The sequence below is a fragment of the Diplotaxodon limnothrissa genome, linkage group LG6 (genome assembly GCF_057381915.1).
Source record: "Diplotaxodon limnothrissa isolate DT_005_m linkage group LG6, D_limnothrissa_male_GT1.1, whole genome shotgun sequence".
Classification (NCBI taxonomy): Eukaryota; Metazoa; Chordata; class Actinopteri; order Cichliformes; family Cichlidae; genus Diplotaxodon; species Diplotaxodon limnothrissa.
Window position 1 is genome coordinate 9,362,170 of NC_140601.1, and position 17,890 is coordinate 9,380,059.

A 17,890-nucleotide genomic window follows, 5' to 3' on the forward strand; every position below is an offset into this window, starting at 1 on the left:
TGTAAACACTGCCGTATCCACCGGAGATCAGTGAGAATGGATTCTGGAGTCTTCCCATCCTCCTGTTAGTGATCCTCCATCTGAATGGATGATAACAACCTTCTGAACTGACTAGCAGGTGTAGAAAGCCCGACTAGCCCATATCTATGGGACTGATCACTGCTGATAAACCCACTAAATGGATGGATAAGAGCTCTGGTCACATTTGGAGTTGGGCCACAGCTCTGCACAGTGGCTGCCAAATGGTCGTCTTCTATTGTGAAATTCAGCACAGCAGAGAAGAAATAGCACATTATGATACAGTATGATGGAAAGGCAAATAAGAAAAGTGTGTAAATTAATAGATTCAACTCATGTTTTACTTTACATTTTGACAGCATGACTGCTCTTCCCTTCCATCAAGTAAATTTTTCCATTTCTAGAATCCCTAGAAGCTAGAAACACAAAACAAGGCTACGTCCACACGTACACGGGTATTTTTGAAAACGGAGATTTTTCGTTTTTAAAAAAAATCCCGTCCACAAAAACGAAGGAAAACGCTGCTAGGAACATGCCAAAGCAGCAGATGGCGCTATATTCCTATCCATGTAGAAATGTTGGCCAATCAGAAGTCAGCCTGGGTGGGAAAGAGTAAACAAAGATGGCGCATAGAAGCAGAACTGAGTCCTATGTGTGGAGGGACAGTAACTGTGTAAGCATTTAAACACTGCAGAGAGTAAAATGAACAGTAGGGGAGAGTGAGGTAAGATGAGCCAGTGGGTAAGTTGAACCACCCCTTGTATCTAGGTAACTGTGTACATGTTTTGTTATGTGACCATAAATCCAGGAAGCACTCATCATTTCCATCCTGCTATATTAAAGAGGAGCACATTGGAGAAGGGGTAAGTCTGTATTACACAAAAAAATGTTTTCTGCTTGTCAAAGTAAAATTTCTGCATATCAGGTAAATTGACTGTAATATTAAAACAAATGTATCTGTGTCTAAAATGATATATTATACATGTTGGTGGGTTTCTAAAATATAATATCATCTGAAGAAGTTTTCTAAAGATTAGCCTAAATTGCTAAGCTAGCCCGTTTTTTTCAAAGTGGTGGCTATGGGGCAAAGTGAGCCAAAGGCTATGGGGTAAATTGATCCAATGGTTCAACCTACCCCACCATAAGGCACTGAAATTTATTTAAGGCTCTGACTTATTAAATAGTATTTTAGTTCAGTATACTGAACCCTTTTGTTGTATTTGTCATATGTTAACTATTATAGAAAAGATATCATGCCAAGGACCTACAGACGGAAGACCAGCTGGGGCTCAACACCCCTGGAGGAGATTGAAAGGGCAGCGAGTGAAGTCAAGGGAGGAAAGTCCATAAGATCAGTGGCTAAAGAAAGACAAATTGACAGGTCAACCCTCAGGAGATATATTAAAAAGAGGGACACACAGGAGGTCAAATCGGTTGGCTATAGTGGAACAGCTTCAGCAAAGAGAGTCTTCTCTGAGGAGGTGGAGAAGGAGCTAGCAGAGCATATCAAGAAGCTTGCAGAGCAGTTCCATGGCATTTCCCCAAAGAAATGCCGTGAACTGGCATTAGAATTGGCAGGCAGAAACAACATTCCTACTCCCAGCAACTGGACAGAGAAAGGTTTAGCCGGTAGGAAGTGCAAGCAACAACATTTCAGTAGGTTGGCACAGACTAATGTATTTTGTGTAGTTTACTACTTTACCATTACATTTTTTAGGTAAAGAATGGTTCAAGAATTTTTTGGCACGCCACCATCTCTCTTGTCGTATGCCTGAGGCAACATCTTTGGGAAGAGCTACAGCCTTCAATAAGACTACAGTTGGGGAGTTCTTTGACAATCTGGCTAAAGTGATCGACAGGTAACAGAATCCAGGAGCCACCATTACATTGGCCTGGTTGACAGGTTTGCAGACAACGAAGTGAGTGCCAGATTTCTCAGAAGAATCCGAGGGATCACTAGCAGTAAGAAACCCACGTTTGTGTTCAAGGAAAATGATGAGGCATCTTTCCCACGCAAGGATGTGCTGAAGAAGCTACCTCAACAGGCTGGAGGAACTGCAAGGAGGGAGCAACAGTTCATATTCCCCTGCAACCTTGATCATTGGAATATTGAATAGTTCTTTTGAATAAATGGTTTTGAACTGGTGGTTTGTTTAGAAACCACCAGTTTCCAGGTTTGTTCTCACAGGTTTACAACTGTTAAAATGGTTTGTTTTCACAATATGATCAGTTTTACATTTTAAAAACTACATGGTCAGTTTGCCCCAAGATGGCTCAGTTTACCCACGGACTAGGTTCAATTTACCCCTAATCTGGGGCAAGTTGAGCCAAAGGAGCATTTTTTTTTAATAGGTCATTATTTTGGGCAGCGTCATCAGACATAGATTCTGATCATTACATTTGAAAGGAGACATCCTGAAATAAAGGAATATGTTATCATTCTATTTCTGTGTCATTTTTTTCTCACATCCAGGGCAACATGAGTAAAAAGTGGCTCATCTTACCTCACTCTCCCCTAATGGTATTTTGTGTAAGTCCGCCATTGTAGAAATTCATTTCACCGAAACAATAACCTGGCGCACAGTGTGACGTCAAAAAATGCGCACACCTTTGACGCTGCGTTTTCTCCGTTTTTCTCGTCCACACGTAAACGCAAAAACTGAGTTTTCAAAAATATCCACCCTGGCTGGAGTTTTTAAAAATCTCTGTTTTCAGTGACCGAAAACGCCGTTTACGTGTGGACGAAAGGTGCGAACGCATAGAAAAATCTGCGTTTTCAAAAATACGTGTGGACGTAGCCCAAGATACTGCTGTTATTATTAAATAGTTTCAATTTGTTTCTTAGTTTATTTGTGATTTAAATTTTCACCTTTCATCTTTATGCTTAGTTTGTTCTGGTTACTTTGAATTTTGTAGCCTCGAGCTTATTTCTCAGACTATCTCCTTTTGTAATTTGTAAAAATAGTTCAGTGAGTTTATTTTCCTCCATTGTCCTGCGTTCTGTGTCACGTCTGTGTTTCTGTTCTTGCACACCAAGTTACTTATTGTGTTAGTCTGTTGTCTCTTGTGGTTTTTATTTAGTTTTACGTCGCTTGTCTCGTTTTCTTATTTAGGTTCAGCTGCCCTCCCAGGTGTCTCCTGTTTGTCCTGAGCTCCTTGTGTATTTACTCCCTCAGTTTGTCTTAATTGGTTGCTGTGTCCTCCCTCTCTGTATTGTTTCCTTCCTCAGTGTTTCCCTGGTTTTGCTAGTATCCAGTTTCCCTGCTGCTGCCCTGCCACTGTGTTTTTGTATTTTTTGCTACTGCATTGAAGCTGATCTTTGAGTTCATCCTTTGTCTCCTGAGTTCTGCATTTGGGTCCATATTTGAAATATATTCGAAAAACTAACTCTGTAGGTGCTCACACGCCACTGCACGCTCATGCATGTGTGAGAAAGAAAGAGAAAGAGAGAAATACTGCTACAAGCTAGTTCAGAAATCAGAAAGGGTTTTATTGCCAAATGTTGAGCAGGTTTACAACATTAGGAAATTGCTGCGGTGCTTCAGTGCAAACATACTGTTATAAATTACGTTTAAATAGACATGAAAATAAAAATAAGAGTAAGAATTAAAAGTGCTAAGTAGATAGATATATACATGATATATACATGAGTGCAGGTGGTGATCAGTGCCAAACATGGAATGATGCAGTGAACACAGCGTAGGGTCATGTGTTAGTGGTGGGAACAGTCATACGGTTATTGTTCATGTGTCCGACAGCAGAGGGGAAGAAACTGTTCTTATGGCGAGAGGTTTTGGTGCGAATGGACCGGAGCCTCCTGCCTGAGGGGAGCAGGTCAAACAGACTGTGTCCAGGGTGAGAAGGGTCAGCTGTGATCCGAGCTGCACGCCCCAGTGTCCTGGAGGTGTACAGGTCCTGCAGAGATGGGAGTCTGCAGCCAATCACCTTCTCAGCAGAGCGCACAACACGCTGCAGTCTCTGTTTGTCCCTGATAGTGGCTCCAGCGTACCACATGGTGATGGAGGAGGTGAGGATGGACTCGATGATTGCAGTGTAGAATTGCGTCATCGTCCGTGTTGGCAGGTTGAATTTCTTCAGCTGCCTCAGGAAGTACATCCTCTGCTGGGCTTTCTTAATGACGGAGGTGATGGTGGGCTCCCACTTCAGGTCCTGGGTGATGGTGGTGGTAGTTGTGATAAATGGTAGTTTAAATTGTGTCCAGGTAATGAACCATTAAATCTCCTCTTGCACCATCTGAATCTCTCTGCAATCACATCACATAGTATGCATATTTTAATTTATACAGCCAAATATCACAAATCTGACCTTAAGGTCTTTGCCACCTGGACACACACACACCAACCACTCTGAAGAAGCTTCGAGTGGATTTGGAAATAGACACCTGAGGTGAAAGAATTCAATTGATTAAAGTTGTGCTATTATTAAAAAGGTAACAATATCAAGATATGATTCAGGAGGAAGTGAAACAACTTCTTAGGTTATGTACTTATTGATTATCAATAATTAACAATGAATATGTTTATTTTACAACCATGCAAACATGACTGATTAACCTGCATGGGGAAAAACTGAATATTGAGTATTAACAACTAAGAGTGCAATAAGTGACCACTGAAAGAGGCCCACACAAAAAGTTTTAAGGCTGTAAGACAGCTGTATGTCACAGAACAATGAACTTCATTTTGAGCTTACTCATAATCAAATAGCATTTCATATCTTTGTTCACTAAGGCAGGAAAACAGCCTCAAGGTTTTGTACTGAGTGAATGAGACATTGTGGATTCGTTTCTGTCAAACATCGGTGTTCAATGTTGTCACTTATGGAAGTGCAATAACGATATGTACAAGACAAATAAAAGAAAAGAAATTGTTATATCAAGTGAGCCAATATCACATTAACTGAACAACTGATGTTTCATGCTTTTTTTATACTGCTTTTATAAAAAGTTTGAGACAGACCCTAATGAGCTACTGAAGCAAATAAATAACTGTCACTGAGCTTTGCATCTATATCACTGAAAAAGGCAAAGAGTTTGTGAAACAGAACAATTGGGACTGCGAGTATAGTTGCTGCACAATATGTTGTTCAGGTGGTAAGCCAACCATCTGTAAGTATATTACTCTTCTCTCAGGTTTCACGGTGTGCACAGAGGTGGATTTGCACAAGAGAATCTTTCACGACCATAGCTGTGAGAAAAATGATCGTCTGTATCACGTGCACATAACTCTGACCCATGGAACACATTACCATCATCTATGTGGCGGCTCTCTGATCCACAGCCAGTGGGTTCTAACTGCAGCTCACTGCTGGAAAGATCAACCTGGATGGTGAGAAATGACTGTTTCACATATTTTAAAAAAACCAGTCCAGAGACAAAAATCATTACTGGTATTTTGTTCTTTTACCATTTCCATTGTTTAGGACTATGTCTGCATATGTAGGAATTCATCCAGGTCCAGGAAGAATGGTGACAATTATTGATCACAAAATCTTTGAGGACCAAACAGGAAAACATGACATCATGCTTCTGAAAATCGACCCACCAGAGAATAAGATTAAGCCTGTTGTCTTCCCTAAATGTACACGTCGCAAAAAGTGAGTTTTGAGTAACCTTTTAAGTGTAAAGTTTGAATTCTGGAATATGTTGACATAATATGTATTTTTCTTGTTTAGTTGGTTGGTTTTTTAAACTTCCAGGAAGAGCAAAAAAATGTAGCAACATCTGTAGTCTATGAACAAAATGACATCATGCTTTTGAAGTTACAAACCCCCATTAGTGACTGCAGAGCTTCTTTATTAACAATAATGTAACTGAGACTTGAATATTGAGCAGAGGGTTCTGGTTTTGATTTTAGGTACCTGCTTAGGAGCTACATCCATGATCTATAATAACTGACAATAAAACACGAGCATGAGGAAATGGAAGGAAATGTAATGTTTTAATAAAATGTTTGAATCTGAAAAGATTAGCTGACTTAGAGTGAACTGGAAATACTCAGCCTGCAGACATGGAGATGGAATTTTATTTATTTTTTAATTTGTAGGATGGATGTCATTCAGATTGCAGGCCATGGTGGCTATACGGTTGATGTAAACTACAACAAACGTAAGACCAGTATTGTTTTGATTATTTCACAATTTTTTAGTTTATATTATACTTTGATTTTGTCTTGTGTGCCTGTTATAGTTACTTTTTCATTTTATTTGAAAACTGTGATGACATAAAGTATTTATTTCATTTTTTTGTGGATATACTGTCAATTTCCCTCCTTTTTAAATGCTGCTCAGCTTCTTTTAAAGAACACATTTTGTTCCAGAAATGAGGCAAAGCATGTTTCTTTCAATAGCTGATTTCCTTGCATGAAACATGCAGTAGCATTTGTTATTTTCCTTTTTTCTCTAGTCCCTGATGAACCGCCTCATCTCCAGTGTGCAAAGATGCATGTTGTTGAGTGTGAGCTTAACCTCCATCCATGTAATTCAGCATTCTTATGGCCAAATGGAAACACGATGTGTTACAAAGAACCTCGAGTGGACATATGTAAGGTGAGTTACCATGCTGCCAACATTTTATCTGTATCATTATCAGATGTTTTGGTACAAAATATTTATGTTTTCTCTCTCAGGGTGATTCTGGTGGTGGAGTGATGGCCAAAAACAACAAGATTCATGGTGTGCATGTTGGTGGTTGTGAACCTGCCTGTACCGGACCAACTATTTCTCTGAAGGTCTGCTCTTACATTGGTTGGATAAATCAAGTCATTACACGGAGTAATGGAAAATAATAAAATTAAAATAACATTCAAAATAAACAGTCCGCTCTGCAAGAAGCTGCTTCGGTGTGAATTGTTTCTACATGTGAACTTTCGATTGTTAAAATATAAATATGTCATGTGTGTTTTCAATGTAGTTTCAGGCGTCAAGTAGATCATTCAGTTGTTCAGAAACTGTGAAGTTTGCATGAAGGTTGTTGGGTCCTTTTTGCCAGATGATATTAAGTACAATTACTACAGTAAAGTACAAATGTAAGGAATTTGTACTTTATTTTATTTTATTTGGTCTTTCCATCACATTTGTGGCTTCTTCTCCGCTGCTTCTAAGTGGAAATTGGTACATTTAACTTCACTACAAATATCTGACATCTTTAGTTGTTATTTTACAGATGAAGATTTGTGCTCATGAAACACATGAAGTACAATTTTGTTTCTGTAGTTGATCAATCAGTTATTTGACTTGCATGAATTTAGCAACTATTATTATATGTTTAATCTTTAAAAGTACTTACTGTTGATATTATTTTCTGTAAATTGTTCAAAATCATAAATGTGTGAGAAGCACTCAATCAGGGGCGACTCCAGCATCAAACCTTTAGGAGGGCTCAGCTCAGTCTTAATGTCATGCTTTTAGTGTTGCCTTCAAAAGAAATCTAATTTTTGGATGACCTACAGCAGTGTCTAAGAATAACAGATTTTAATATAATACATCAGCTTTACGGTGGTCACTTTAGTTTAAAACCCGATGCAATGGCACAGTCATGTTGACCAGTAAATTTCAAAAACAGTTTAAGAAAAAGCAGATCAGAGGAGAAACCTGCACGGCATTGTTTCAGTCTCTTAACCACATAGAGGCCAGTCCACCAAATCATCAAGTATTTAAAGTACCATTATACAATACAGACAGTTCAAAATCCCCCTGCGACTCCACCTGCACAAGAAGCAAACTGGTAATAGAGCTGGTTTTAAATGACAGCTTTTGAATTCATGCAAACCCAAACACTTTGTTGAGCAGACTCAGCACAGAGACTCGTGTACACCAATTCAGAGAGTGGAGAACAGATTTGTAGTCTGTCACATCAGTACAGTAGCATTCATCCTGTTCAAGTTTACAGTGATGTGAATGCTGCTAAATGCTATTATTCACATTAATAGCAGAGTGCTACTGAAAAGCACACAACGCATCCATTTAATGCATGTAGATTGTGTGAAAAATCCACCTGATCTCTGTTAGTTCCAGTCTCTCTGTCCGCGCTTCCTCTTTGTACTGACAATCACACACAAACATTTTATATTCAACTAAAACAATAACGAAAAATATATTCTTGTAATAATTATTTTAAAGGCGTCGTTTGATAAGAGCATAGCACCCTGCTTAGTTATGAGCGATCACCATAGATGAATGTGGGCAAAGCAGAAGTGACATATATGTAGCCAGGTGGAAGGTCTTTATTATCGGACATGTCCCTGACTTTGACTTCATGTCCACTCTTACCTGTTTCTTATATGTGCTGAGTTCCTCCATCTTTCTCCCTCTCTGTCATCCCCTCTCAGTCTTTGTGCAGTCACCCAAAGGTTAATTATAAAAGTATATCAGAGTTTACAACCGAATAAAAGGCATAAACTGGTCCATATCAGTTTGCTGCTGCTGGCGAGGGCGTTGCTAGGATCTTGAAGCATACAGGGCTTACAACAGCCCTGAAGTCTTTTGAGTTTTCACTCAATAACAGCACCTTTTAAAGTTATTTGTTTTTATTTATTTAAACATATAGTAAAATTAATATAAAGTGGTAAATGTTATGCACTACCTAAAGTGTGAAGTCACAGAATGATACTATTTAGTGCAGTTTTTAATCATTACTAGTCTTCATCTTAGAGCTTGTGCTCTTATTGTGCCATGATGTCTCCTTTTAAACTGTGTGGATGTTCACCTCTTCTTCATCCTTCCTGTTCCTTTCACCAAACTGCTCACTCTTGTTCTCCTCTGATCTCACTTCCTGTTCTGGTTATAAGAAGAATGCAGTCAGCATGTGTCAAAGACACTCCCTCCAAATATATGATTTTTGATATGATGATTAGATATTTAACATTTTATTTATCAACTATTTTATGCACTAAATCAATCAATTATTAAACAAATATCATATTGTAGAAATGCAAATAATAATGCACTAAGCAGTTTCATGCCACAAGAGCTAAATGGTCACTTCACTGTATTTATTTCCCACAAACTACTATACCTAGGATCTTCAGGTTTCCACTATATTTCATTAATCTGCAGCGACTGTAGAACATAAAGTATATTGACCTCTATTGTTTTCTTTATGACTTGGCCTGAATACACACACATACACATCTTTGAATAGCACAACAAATGAGGTAATTTTCCATGTGTTTTAATAGGTTTAAGTGATTTATGGGTTTTATGTATGTGTGTGTATTTTGGTCTTCAGTGTAAATTTATACAAACTGTAATTTTTTTCAGATGAAAGATCCGTTATTTAATGTTGCTTGATGTTGACTCTATGGAGAATAAAGCCTTACATGAGTGTTGCTATTTTTAATTGCTGAGTGGAAGACCTACTGTACTTGTTGTTTAGTCTGTGATCTAAATGATGAATTTAACCAAACTGAAAGCAAAGGTTACAGCTGGGATATTCCACACATTTGAAAGACTCATTGTGTAACTCAGATGTTTATGAGCTTTGATCACTCCAGCATAATAATTATCATGTAACTGCAAGAAGACTTAATGAAACTGAAACAATGCACCCTAACACAGGCATTTGAACTGTAGGCTAATGAGTACATGAAGTGTACCTCTACAGCTGAAAAGAGTTTGACTCTATAATTTCTGGATCTACTGATTTGTTTCTGATGTATCTCTTCTTTTATTTAGCCTGTATTTATATAGCGCTTTACTAGTCCCTAAGGTCCCCAAAGCGCTTTACACAACCAGTCATCCACCCATTCACACACTGGTGATGGCAAGCTACATTGTAGCCACAGCCACCCAGGGGTGCACTGACAGAGGCGAGGCTGCCGGACACTGGCGCCACCAGTAGGCAACGGGGGAAGTGTCTTGCCCAAGGACACAACGACCGAGACTGTACAAGCCGGGGCTCGAACCAGCAACCTTCCAGTTACAAGGCAAACTCCCAACTCTTGAGCCACGATCGCCCCATTATGTACAGAAAGATGATGAAATCCTCTTTATTTGAGAAAGTGTCCTTAAACTATTTTTCCTCCTTCTTACTGAGTTTCCGAGCTACCTCTTTGTTAAGTGAATAAACTATTTGAACAAGAAAGATATCATGGCATTTATGATGATACTCTGTGTGTGTGTGTGTGTGTGTGTGTGTGTGTGTGTGTGTGTGTGTGTGTGTGTGTGTGTGTGTGTGTGTGTGTGTGTGCGCGCGTGCGTGCGTGCGTGTGTGCGTGCGTGCGTGTGTGTGTGTACACACTCGGCAGAGGGGAGGTCAAGACAGGAGCTGAGTTGACCTGGTACATCAAGTTTGGATTTCCCCAGTTGTTGGTAAACAAAAAAGATTTAAACTTAAAAGATTTTGAGTTGATGCACACTGGAAAAAAAAAATTCTCTTCATCACAATCATTTGTTTAAAAATATGGCTATTTTACTGATCTATGGTTATTATTAAAGAGGAAGGAAAGAAGAAGAGGAAGCCTGAGCCCAGGTTCTGTCCATTTTCATAACAAGTGACAGCACAGACATCTGAGCTTTTTCGTCATAAAGATTGTGATGTGAAGCATCAGCAGGTAAAGTGTCGTTAAAGTGTCACTTCAATAATGCTGCTGGCAGAAAGAAGTGTTGACACATACTAGCTTTGAATAAAAGGCTTAAAACACAAACAGTCTAATACTGGGTGTTGCTTTTAAGCTTAAAGAATATAATAAGTTCTAAGACAATTCAGTTTACTTCTTACTGTCCATGTTGTGTTGTGGTATTTACTTTATCATGAATGTACGCTACTTTGTTCGAGCGACTGTAAAAAATAATTGTATTCATGAAATAAACTAGACTTTCACAGTCTGCATCTTCCACAGTTTTTATGCTTTTGTTCACTCCAAATTTGACACAAACCCACAGACAACCAGAGTTAACTATGTGAAGCAATCACAGACACTGTAATGGCTGATTTTTCTAATAAACACAATCAGGTTAACATTAAGGTTTAACATTGAAGGAGATTTGTTCCATAGTCACAGTTATGCTTGTATTTCCTTTACTTACATCCAACACTACTATGTTCTGTTTCAGTCCAGGTGCTGGCAGTTTATCCTTTGTTGTTTGGACAAATAAGCTTAAAGCTAAACCTTCATGTTTTTGATGGGAAAGTTTGTTAAACCATTGCTCAACTTATGTCTGCACAGAGCAGATAATTATGATGTACTTGTAAAAAGACTTGATAAGCAGGTCACAGCTGAATCAAGGGGTAATAAAAATAAGACCACGCGGTCTCAGCACGACTACACATGCAGTGGGTTATCGCACACATTTGAAAGACTCATTGTGTAACTCAGGATGTGACCCCTTATAAAGGAGACAGAGAAGTTCTGTTGTTCAGTCAAGTAAAACCTGGTGAAAGCGCAATTCTAAGACTCTGGTCGTTGCTTAAGTGTATAGATAAAAAATCATTTTTTCATACATTATTTTCTTACTATATTAGTATAATCACCAAATCGATTATTTCGTATTTATCTCCTGAAACGATCTACATTAACTTTTCTATCCCTAGAAATGTGTTTCCAGAGTCCCAGGTTTAGTGACTTCCTGTCCACCATCACATTAGCTGAGTAGTTGTCAAATTTGAGGGGAGCAGAGAAGATCAGACACCAGTCAGCAGGTCAGAGGCCATCTCTCATTTTACAAATCAATCGCTTGATTTATAAATGGAACAAACACCCCATCAGACCAGGTAATGACCCATTATGAGACAACAGCCGTCTGAGAGGAGATGTTCTGTATCACAAAACATGGGAAACAAACAAACTCTAGGCATTCTGAAATAAATAAAGCTCAACAAAAAAACAAAACCATATCAGATCCTGATGTAATTCATTTTGTTGTTGTCTTTATTAGTCATTTAAAAAGGTCTAGAAAAAGTGTCCAGGAAGAGATTCTACTATTTATGCAGCACTGCCCCCGTGTGGCCACAAAGGCACACAACAGCTTCATTTCTCAGCCTGTTGCCTTCTTTTCCCTTCATGATGTAAACAGTGAATGAACTGAAAGAAGTCAACCCATAAACTGTTAAACTGATACAACAGTCATGATGATTATGTAACAAGTTGTAGTTGACTTTCTGGTGGTGGTTTTGGTATACAATTTAAAAGCCATTTTCTTTTATAAATACACCATACACTTTGTTCTTGACCATTTCTTTTCCTCATATCCTTAATGGACAGTGGAGGAACACTACATCTAGCTTCTGTTTAACATTTATCCAGGCGCCCCCACACTGTACCTCTACAGAAACCAAGGGAGAGAGACAGACACACAAAGATTTCCACTTGAATCTTGATCTCAAAATAGAAAAAGTTTTATCACAAAATAATTACAAGAGCTCAGCCAGGTGAGATATAGCAGAACCATCAATTCAGAGTCTGACAGTAAGGGTGAAGACGAGCCTGACTGTTGGTCTGCTCCAAAACAAGCCCATAAGCAAGCTTTGAAATAATATGTTACAAAATTGTGAAACTGCGACATGAAATTTGATTTGAAAATGAAATTCATCCTGATCAGGAGCTGTTATGATCTAAATGGTGTTCTAGATCCAGTAAGCATTCATTCAACTTGTCTGCAGCAAAATTAAAAATAAGTTACCACATGTTGTTTTTTAATTTGGTAAATAATTGATAAAGTGTTAAAAGTACTGGTTGTGTTTGACCTCATCACCAGGATGAGTTGGAAATACTTCAAATTCCCTCAGGTGGCCTTTTGCTGGTTGGATTGCCACTACAGTCTGTAAACTGTGGAGGTAATTTTGTGAGCTCATTGGATGAGCAGTTTCTGAAATACTCAGACCAGCCCATCTGGCACCAACAACCACGCAATCTCTTTCCCCCATTCTGATACTTGCTTTGACCTTCAGCAGGTCATCATGAACATGTCTGTATGCTAAAATACTTTAATTTGCTGACATCTGATTGGTTCACTAGACATTTGTGTTTAACGAGCAGGTGAACAGGTGTACCTGGCAAAGTGTGTGTAACCCTCAGTGTTACTGACATGTTCCACACTGATGCACAACAATACTCTGTGCCCCACACTGTTTTATTAAGTATGTCTAATCACTGTGGACATTACATGTACCTTCTTGAAGGAGAGGTCAAAGGTCAGTTACCTTTATAGGTTCCTGCTATATGTTGTGACATATACACAGCACAGTTGTAGGAATGATAGTTTCTAAGTTCTAAAGCTTTTTGTCAATTTTCAACCAATAAATCTTAAAGTTGACCTCGAAGACCACAAGTTTGAATGGATTGTTAACATGACCCCACTCTACAGCACTGCAACATTTTAACATGAGTTATTTAAGACTTTCCAGGTATCCTGGTTACAGAAAAAGATTGATGAGCAGAAAAAAAGAAACAAACTTTAATTGTTTCTGATTAGAAGCTGTACAATCCGGACTGACTTTAACAAATGTGCTATAGGCTCAGCTGGAAAATAGTGAGCTTTACAAGACTGATTTTGTTCCAAAGGCTTTCACAGACCTCAACCAATCCTAAGGCTAATTAGCACGGCTAGAATTTTAAAAACATTTGTTAAATGTTGTCATTGCTAACATATACCTGTTTTAGAGCATGGTGAGTAGCGAGAATGCAAAGTTATTGTTACCTCTAAAAAGAAAAATGTGAAGATGTGATGTTAGCATGAGCTATATAGTATCTCCAAAAGTTGATTCTGTTCATCTGGACTTTACGTTTTGTGGGAAAAACGTTTCGTCACTCATCCAATTGACTTCTTCAGTCTCAGCTGACTGCAGGTTTCCCCAATCTTACAGGGAGTGCAGAATTATTAGGCAAATGAGTATTTTGTCCACATCATCCTCTTCATGCATGTTGTCTTACTCCAAGCTGTATAGGCTCGAAAGCCTACTACCAATTAAGCATATTAGGTGATGTGAATCTCTGTAATGAGAAGGGGTGTGGTCTAATGACATCAACACCCTATATCAGGTGTGCATAATTATTAGGCAACGTCCCTTCCTTTGGCAAAATGGGTCAAAAGAAGGACTTGACAGGCTCAGAAAAGTCAAAAATGGTGAGATATCTTGCAGAGGGATGCAGCAGTCTCAAAATTGCAAAGCTTCTGAAGCGTGATCATCGAACAATCAAGCGTTTCATTCAAAATAGTCAACAGGGTCGCAAGAAGCGTGTGGAAAAACCAAGGCGCAAAATAACTGCCCATGAACTGAGAAAAGTCAAGCGTGCAGCTGCCAAGATGCCACTTGCCACCAGTTTGGCCATATTTCAGAGCTGCAACATCACTGGAGTGCCCAAAAGCACAAGGTGTGCAATACTCAGAGACATGGCCAAGGTAAGAAAGGCTGAAAGACGACCACCACTGAACAAGACACACAAGCTGAAACGTCAAGACTGGGCCAAGAAATATCTCAAGACTGATTTTTCTAAGGTTTTATGGACTGATGAAATGAGAGTGAGTCTTGATGGGCCAGATGGATGGGCCCGTGGCTGGATTGGTAAAGGGCAGAGAGCTCCAGTCCGACTCAAACGCCAGCAAGGTGGAGGTGGAGTACTGGTTTGGGCTGGTATCATCAAAGATGAGCTTGTGGGGCCTTTTCGGGTTGAGGATGGAGTCAAGCTCAACTCCCAGTCCTACTGCCAGTTTCTGGAAGACACCTTCTTCAAGCAGTGGTACAGGAAGAAGTCTGCATCCTTCAAGAAAAACATGATTTCCATGCAGGACAATGCTCCATCACACGCGTCCAAGTACTCCACAGCGTGGCTGGCAAGAAAGGGTATAAAAGAAGAAAAACTAATGACATGGCCTCCTTGTTCACCTGATCTGAACCCCATTGAGAACCTGTGGTCCATCATCAAATGTGAGATTTACAAGGAGGGAAAACAGTACACCTCTCTGAACAGTGTCTGGGAGGCTGTGGTTGCTGCTGCACGCAATGTTGATGGTGAACAGATCAAAACACTGACAGAATCCATGGATGGCAGGCTTTTGAGTGTCCTTGCAAAGAAAGGTGGCTATATTGGTCGCTGATTTGTTTTTGTTTTGTTTTTGAATGTCAGAAATGTATATTTGTGAATGTGGAAATGTTATATTGGTTTCACTGGTAAAAATAAATAATTGAAATGGGTATATATTTGTTTTTTGTTAAGTTGCCTAATAATTATGCACAGTAATAGTCACCTGCACACACAGATATCCCCCTAAAATAGCTAAAACTAAAAACAAACTAAAAACTACTTCCAAAAACATTCAGCTTTGATATTAATGAGTTTTTTGGGTTCATTGAGAACATGGTTGTTGTTCAATAATAAAATTATTCCTCAAAAATACAACTTGCCTAATAATTCTGCACTCCCTGTATGAACAGTGCATGTATATGGTTACCTGTCCCCTTGCAAAACTTTGCTAGACCCGTCCCTGCACAGTTACCAGCTGTCAGTAGAAAAGGATCCTGATGTTATTTGTCTCTTAGAAACAGTTCATAACTTCCCTTCAACTCATCCATGTCACCTAAAAGGTAAACCTGTTTCTCCATCACCTGTTCAGCTCTGATGATTCAGTAAGGACATCTGCTGGTTTCATCTTCACGTTTCCCTCTCACCACATATCCAAACCGATATCAATGACCAGCAGCTGTTACAGCTGTGGCTCCAGCCAACATCAGCTGATACTAGAAAGCAATATTAAATTAATTCTAACAGCAGCTGATCAAGCTTTAACCTGCTGCTGTTGTTTAGAGCGACCACCGCTGGTTTCCTCTTTCTGGCTCGAAATGTGTGATAAACAAACAAGAGAGAAGCAGGCAGAGCTGTGTTCAGTTTAAGAGAGAGGTTTTTGATACCTGAGAAGGAGTGCAGCAGCTCCATGGTGTCTGTGGCACAAGCAAGGTAACCATCAAGCTCAACTGCACTTTGGAGCCTTCTGGAGATTGGTCTGGAGAAGAATTCATCTTCATCAGATGACTCTCTTTGCTGATCCTCACTCTCATGCTCTGTTGTTTAGTATTCAGGACAGACCATCAATAACTTACAATGTATTAGGTGAAATACTCACTTAAGCATCTGTTCAAATGTAAAAATACACAAAAATGGGATCACATGAATCCTTACCAGCCTCTGTTACATCTGCTCTGTCAGTCCAGGAAGTCTTGAACTTGGATAAGAGGACTGCAGCTGCAGCCAACTCTGGATCCTCCATCATCGCTCCAAAACGCTTTTGAAGGCCATTTTGCAGGGCTCTGATGAGTGGCACGCATGTCTTGCTTGATGTCTCCAGCCTGCTAAGTTTGGACAGTAGTTGTTGGATTACTGGCAGGAGCCATCCCATAAAGGAAGTGGACTCAGACTGAAGAATGTTTGAAGCTTTCACCAGTGGCTTCATGGTGGTACAGTACTCCCTAAGGAATGCAACTTCTGCAGGACTCAACCTGTAAGACACAACAACAAAACCCACCATGACTATAATAGGGATCTTCTGATTTAATATTAAGAGTCTGCTCACGTTTTTAACCATCCATTAAGGAAAATTCACAAAATTTGCAACCATATTGGTAGGTGTCCAATTTTACTCACACTTTCACCTTGAACTCCTCACAAATGCTCCTGATGGCATTTTCCCCCTTCTCATCAATGATGCGTATTATCCTTTCAATGGCAAGGTTGGCTGAATTCCACTTTGTTGCATTGGGACGAATGATCTGTAGTTCACACTTGTCCTCTACCACTTCATTAGCCAAATGAGTTTTGTTCCAAATGGCCTGGCATTTTGCAAAGGTTGCACGGGAGAGCCTCTTGTAGGTTTCATTCATGCTCTCTGCTAGGGCAGCATCAGATGTTGCCACAAGGTTTAGCAGGTGACATGCACATCGCTGATGAGGCGGGAGTTGATACTCCAAACCAGAGTCTTCATCAAGAATTGCACTTGCCTCATGGTAGTCAATATGGTCAGTCAGGTCAATAGTTTCTGGGTCTGCTTCATCTTCAGCTTCATCTGCATCATTTTGTGCCCCAAACATGTGGAAGGCCTTGACAAAGTTGGATCCACTATCAGTTGTGGTTCTTACAACTTTGCCTCTAATCTTGTATTGGCAATGGATATCATCAAGCGCACCAGCAAGCATGTCAAATGTGTGAGACCCTCTCAATCTTTTGCATGCTGGTGCTGCAGATCTTCTTTCCAGGGACTCTTCCTCCAATGGCATGTGACTCCAAGGTAATTTTTCTGATGAGCTGACCAACAATCAGTAGTGGTAGCAACCAATTTGACTTTATCCAATGCTGCAACCAAAGTCATCTTCATGTGATCAGCAGCTTCACAGATTCTGGCACGGACAGTGGGTCTGGAGATGACTTTGGCTTGAGGTTGTAATGTGGTAACCAATTCTTTGAAAGATGGCTGTTCTACCACTGGCTGTAGACCCTCACATATGAAATTGATGACAAGCATGTCAACAGTTGCTTGTGGAACATGTTTGTTTGCAGCTCTCAACATCAGGTCTGGTAACTTGGCTTGTGTATTTGCTGAGAGCTTGTTTGGTGTGGCTGTGGTCTTTCGCTGACGAGATGTTGATGCCACAGTGATATTGTACTGCTCAATCTTCGATGGATGTTTCCTCTGTAGAGATAAATATTATCACACGTCAGGTTCATACATTACTTCATAACATCACTGTGATTAACACTACAGGAAAACACATTTTTAAAACATCATTCAACTAGACATGAGCTAATCTTTGATTGTTTAGCATAGTATAAAAGAGTGGTGAATTTGGTCAAATCTTGCAGATATATTGCTGTATTTATTTACAAATGTAAACCAATTTTGAACGATCATTGCAAAAAACATGAAT

The 17,890-nt window shown here is 39.5% G+C and overlaps 1 protein-coding gene across 1 annotated transcript; it reads left to right on the forward strand.

The window, feature by feature from the left end:
• The first annotated feature begins 5,244 nt into the window (after positions 1-5,244).
• LOC146630079 (serine protease 1-like) lies at positions 5,245-6,824 on the forward strand. The gene is made up of 5 exons (XM_085355584.1): positions 5,245-5,366; positions 5,461-5,634; positions 6,084-6,145; positions 6,443-6,585; positions 6,666-6,824. The coding sequence occupies exons 2-5, from the start codon at positions 5,465-5,467 to the stop codon at positions 6,822-6,824; spliced, it is 534 nt and encodes a 177-aa protein (XP_085211710.1). The 5' UTR covers positions 5,245-5,366; positions 5,461-5,464.
• The last annotated feature ends 11,066 nt before the right edge of the window (positions 6,825-17,890 follow it).

Coding starts and splice junctions, on each gene's coding strand:
- LOC146630079 (XM_085355584.1), top strand. CDS start 5,465: ATGTCTGCATATGTAGGAATTCATCCAGGTCCAGGAAGAATGGTGACA. Junction 6,146..6,442: donor TGATGTAAACTACAACAAAC/GTAAGACCAGTA, acceptor TTTTTTCTCTAG/TCCCTGATGAACCGCCTCAT. Junction 6,586..6,665: donor CTCGAGTGGACATATGTAAG/GTGAGTTACCAT, acceptor TTTCTCTCTCAG/GGTGATTCTGGTGGTGGAGT.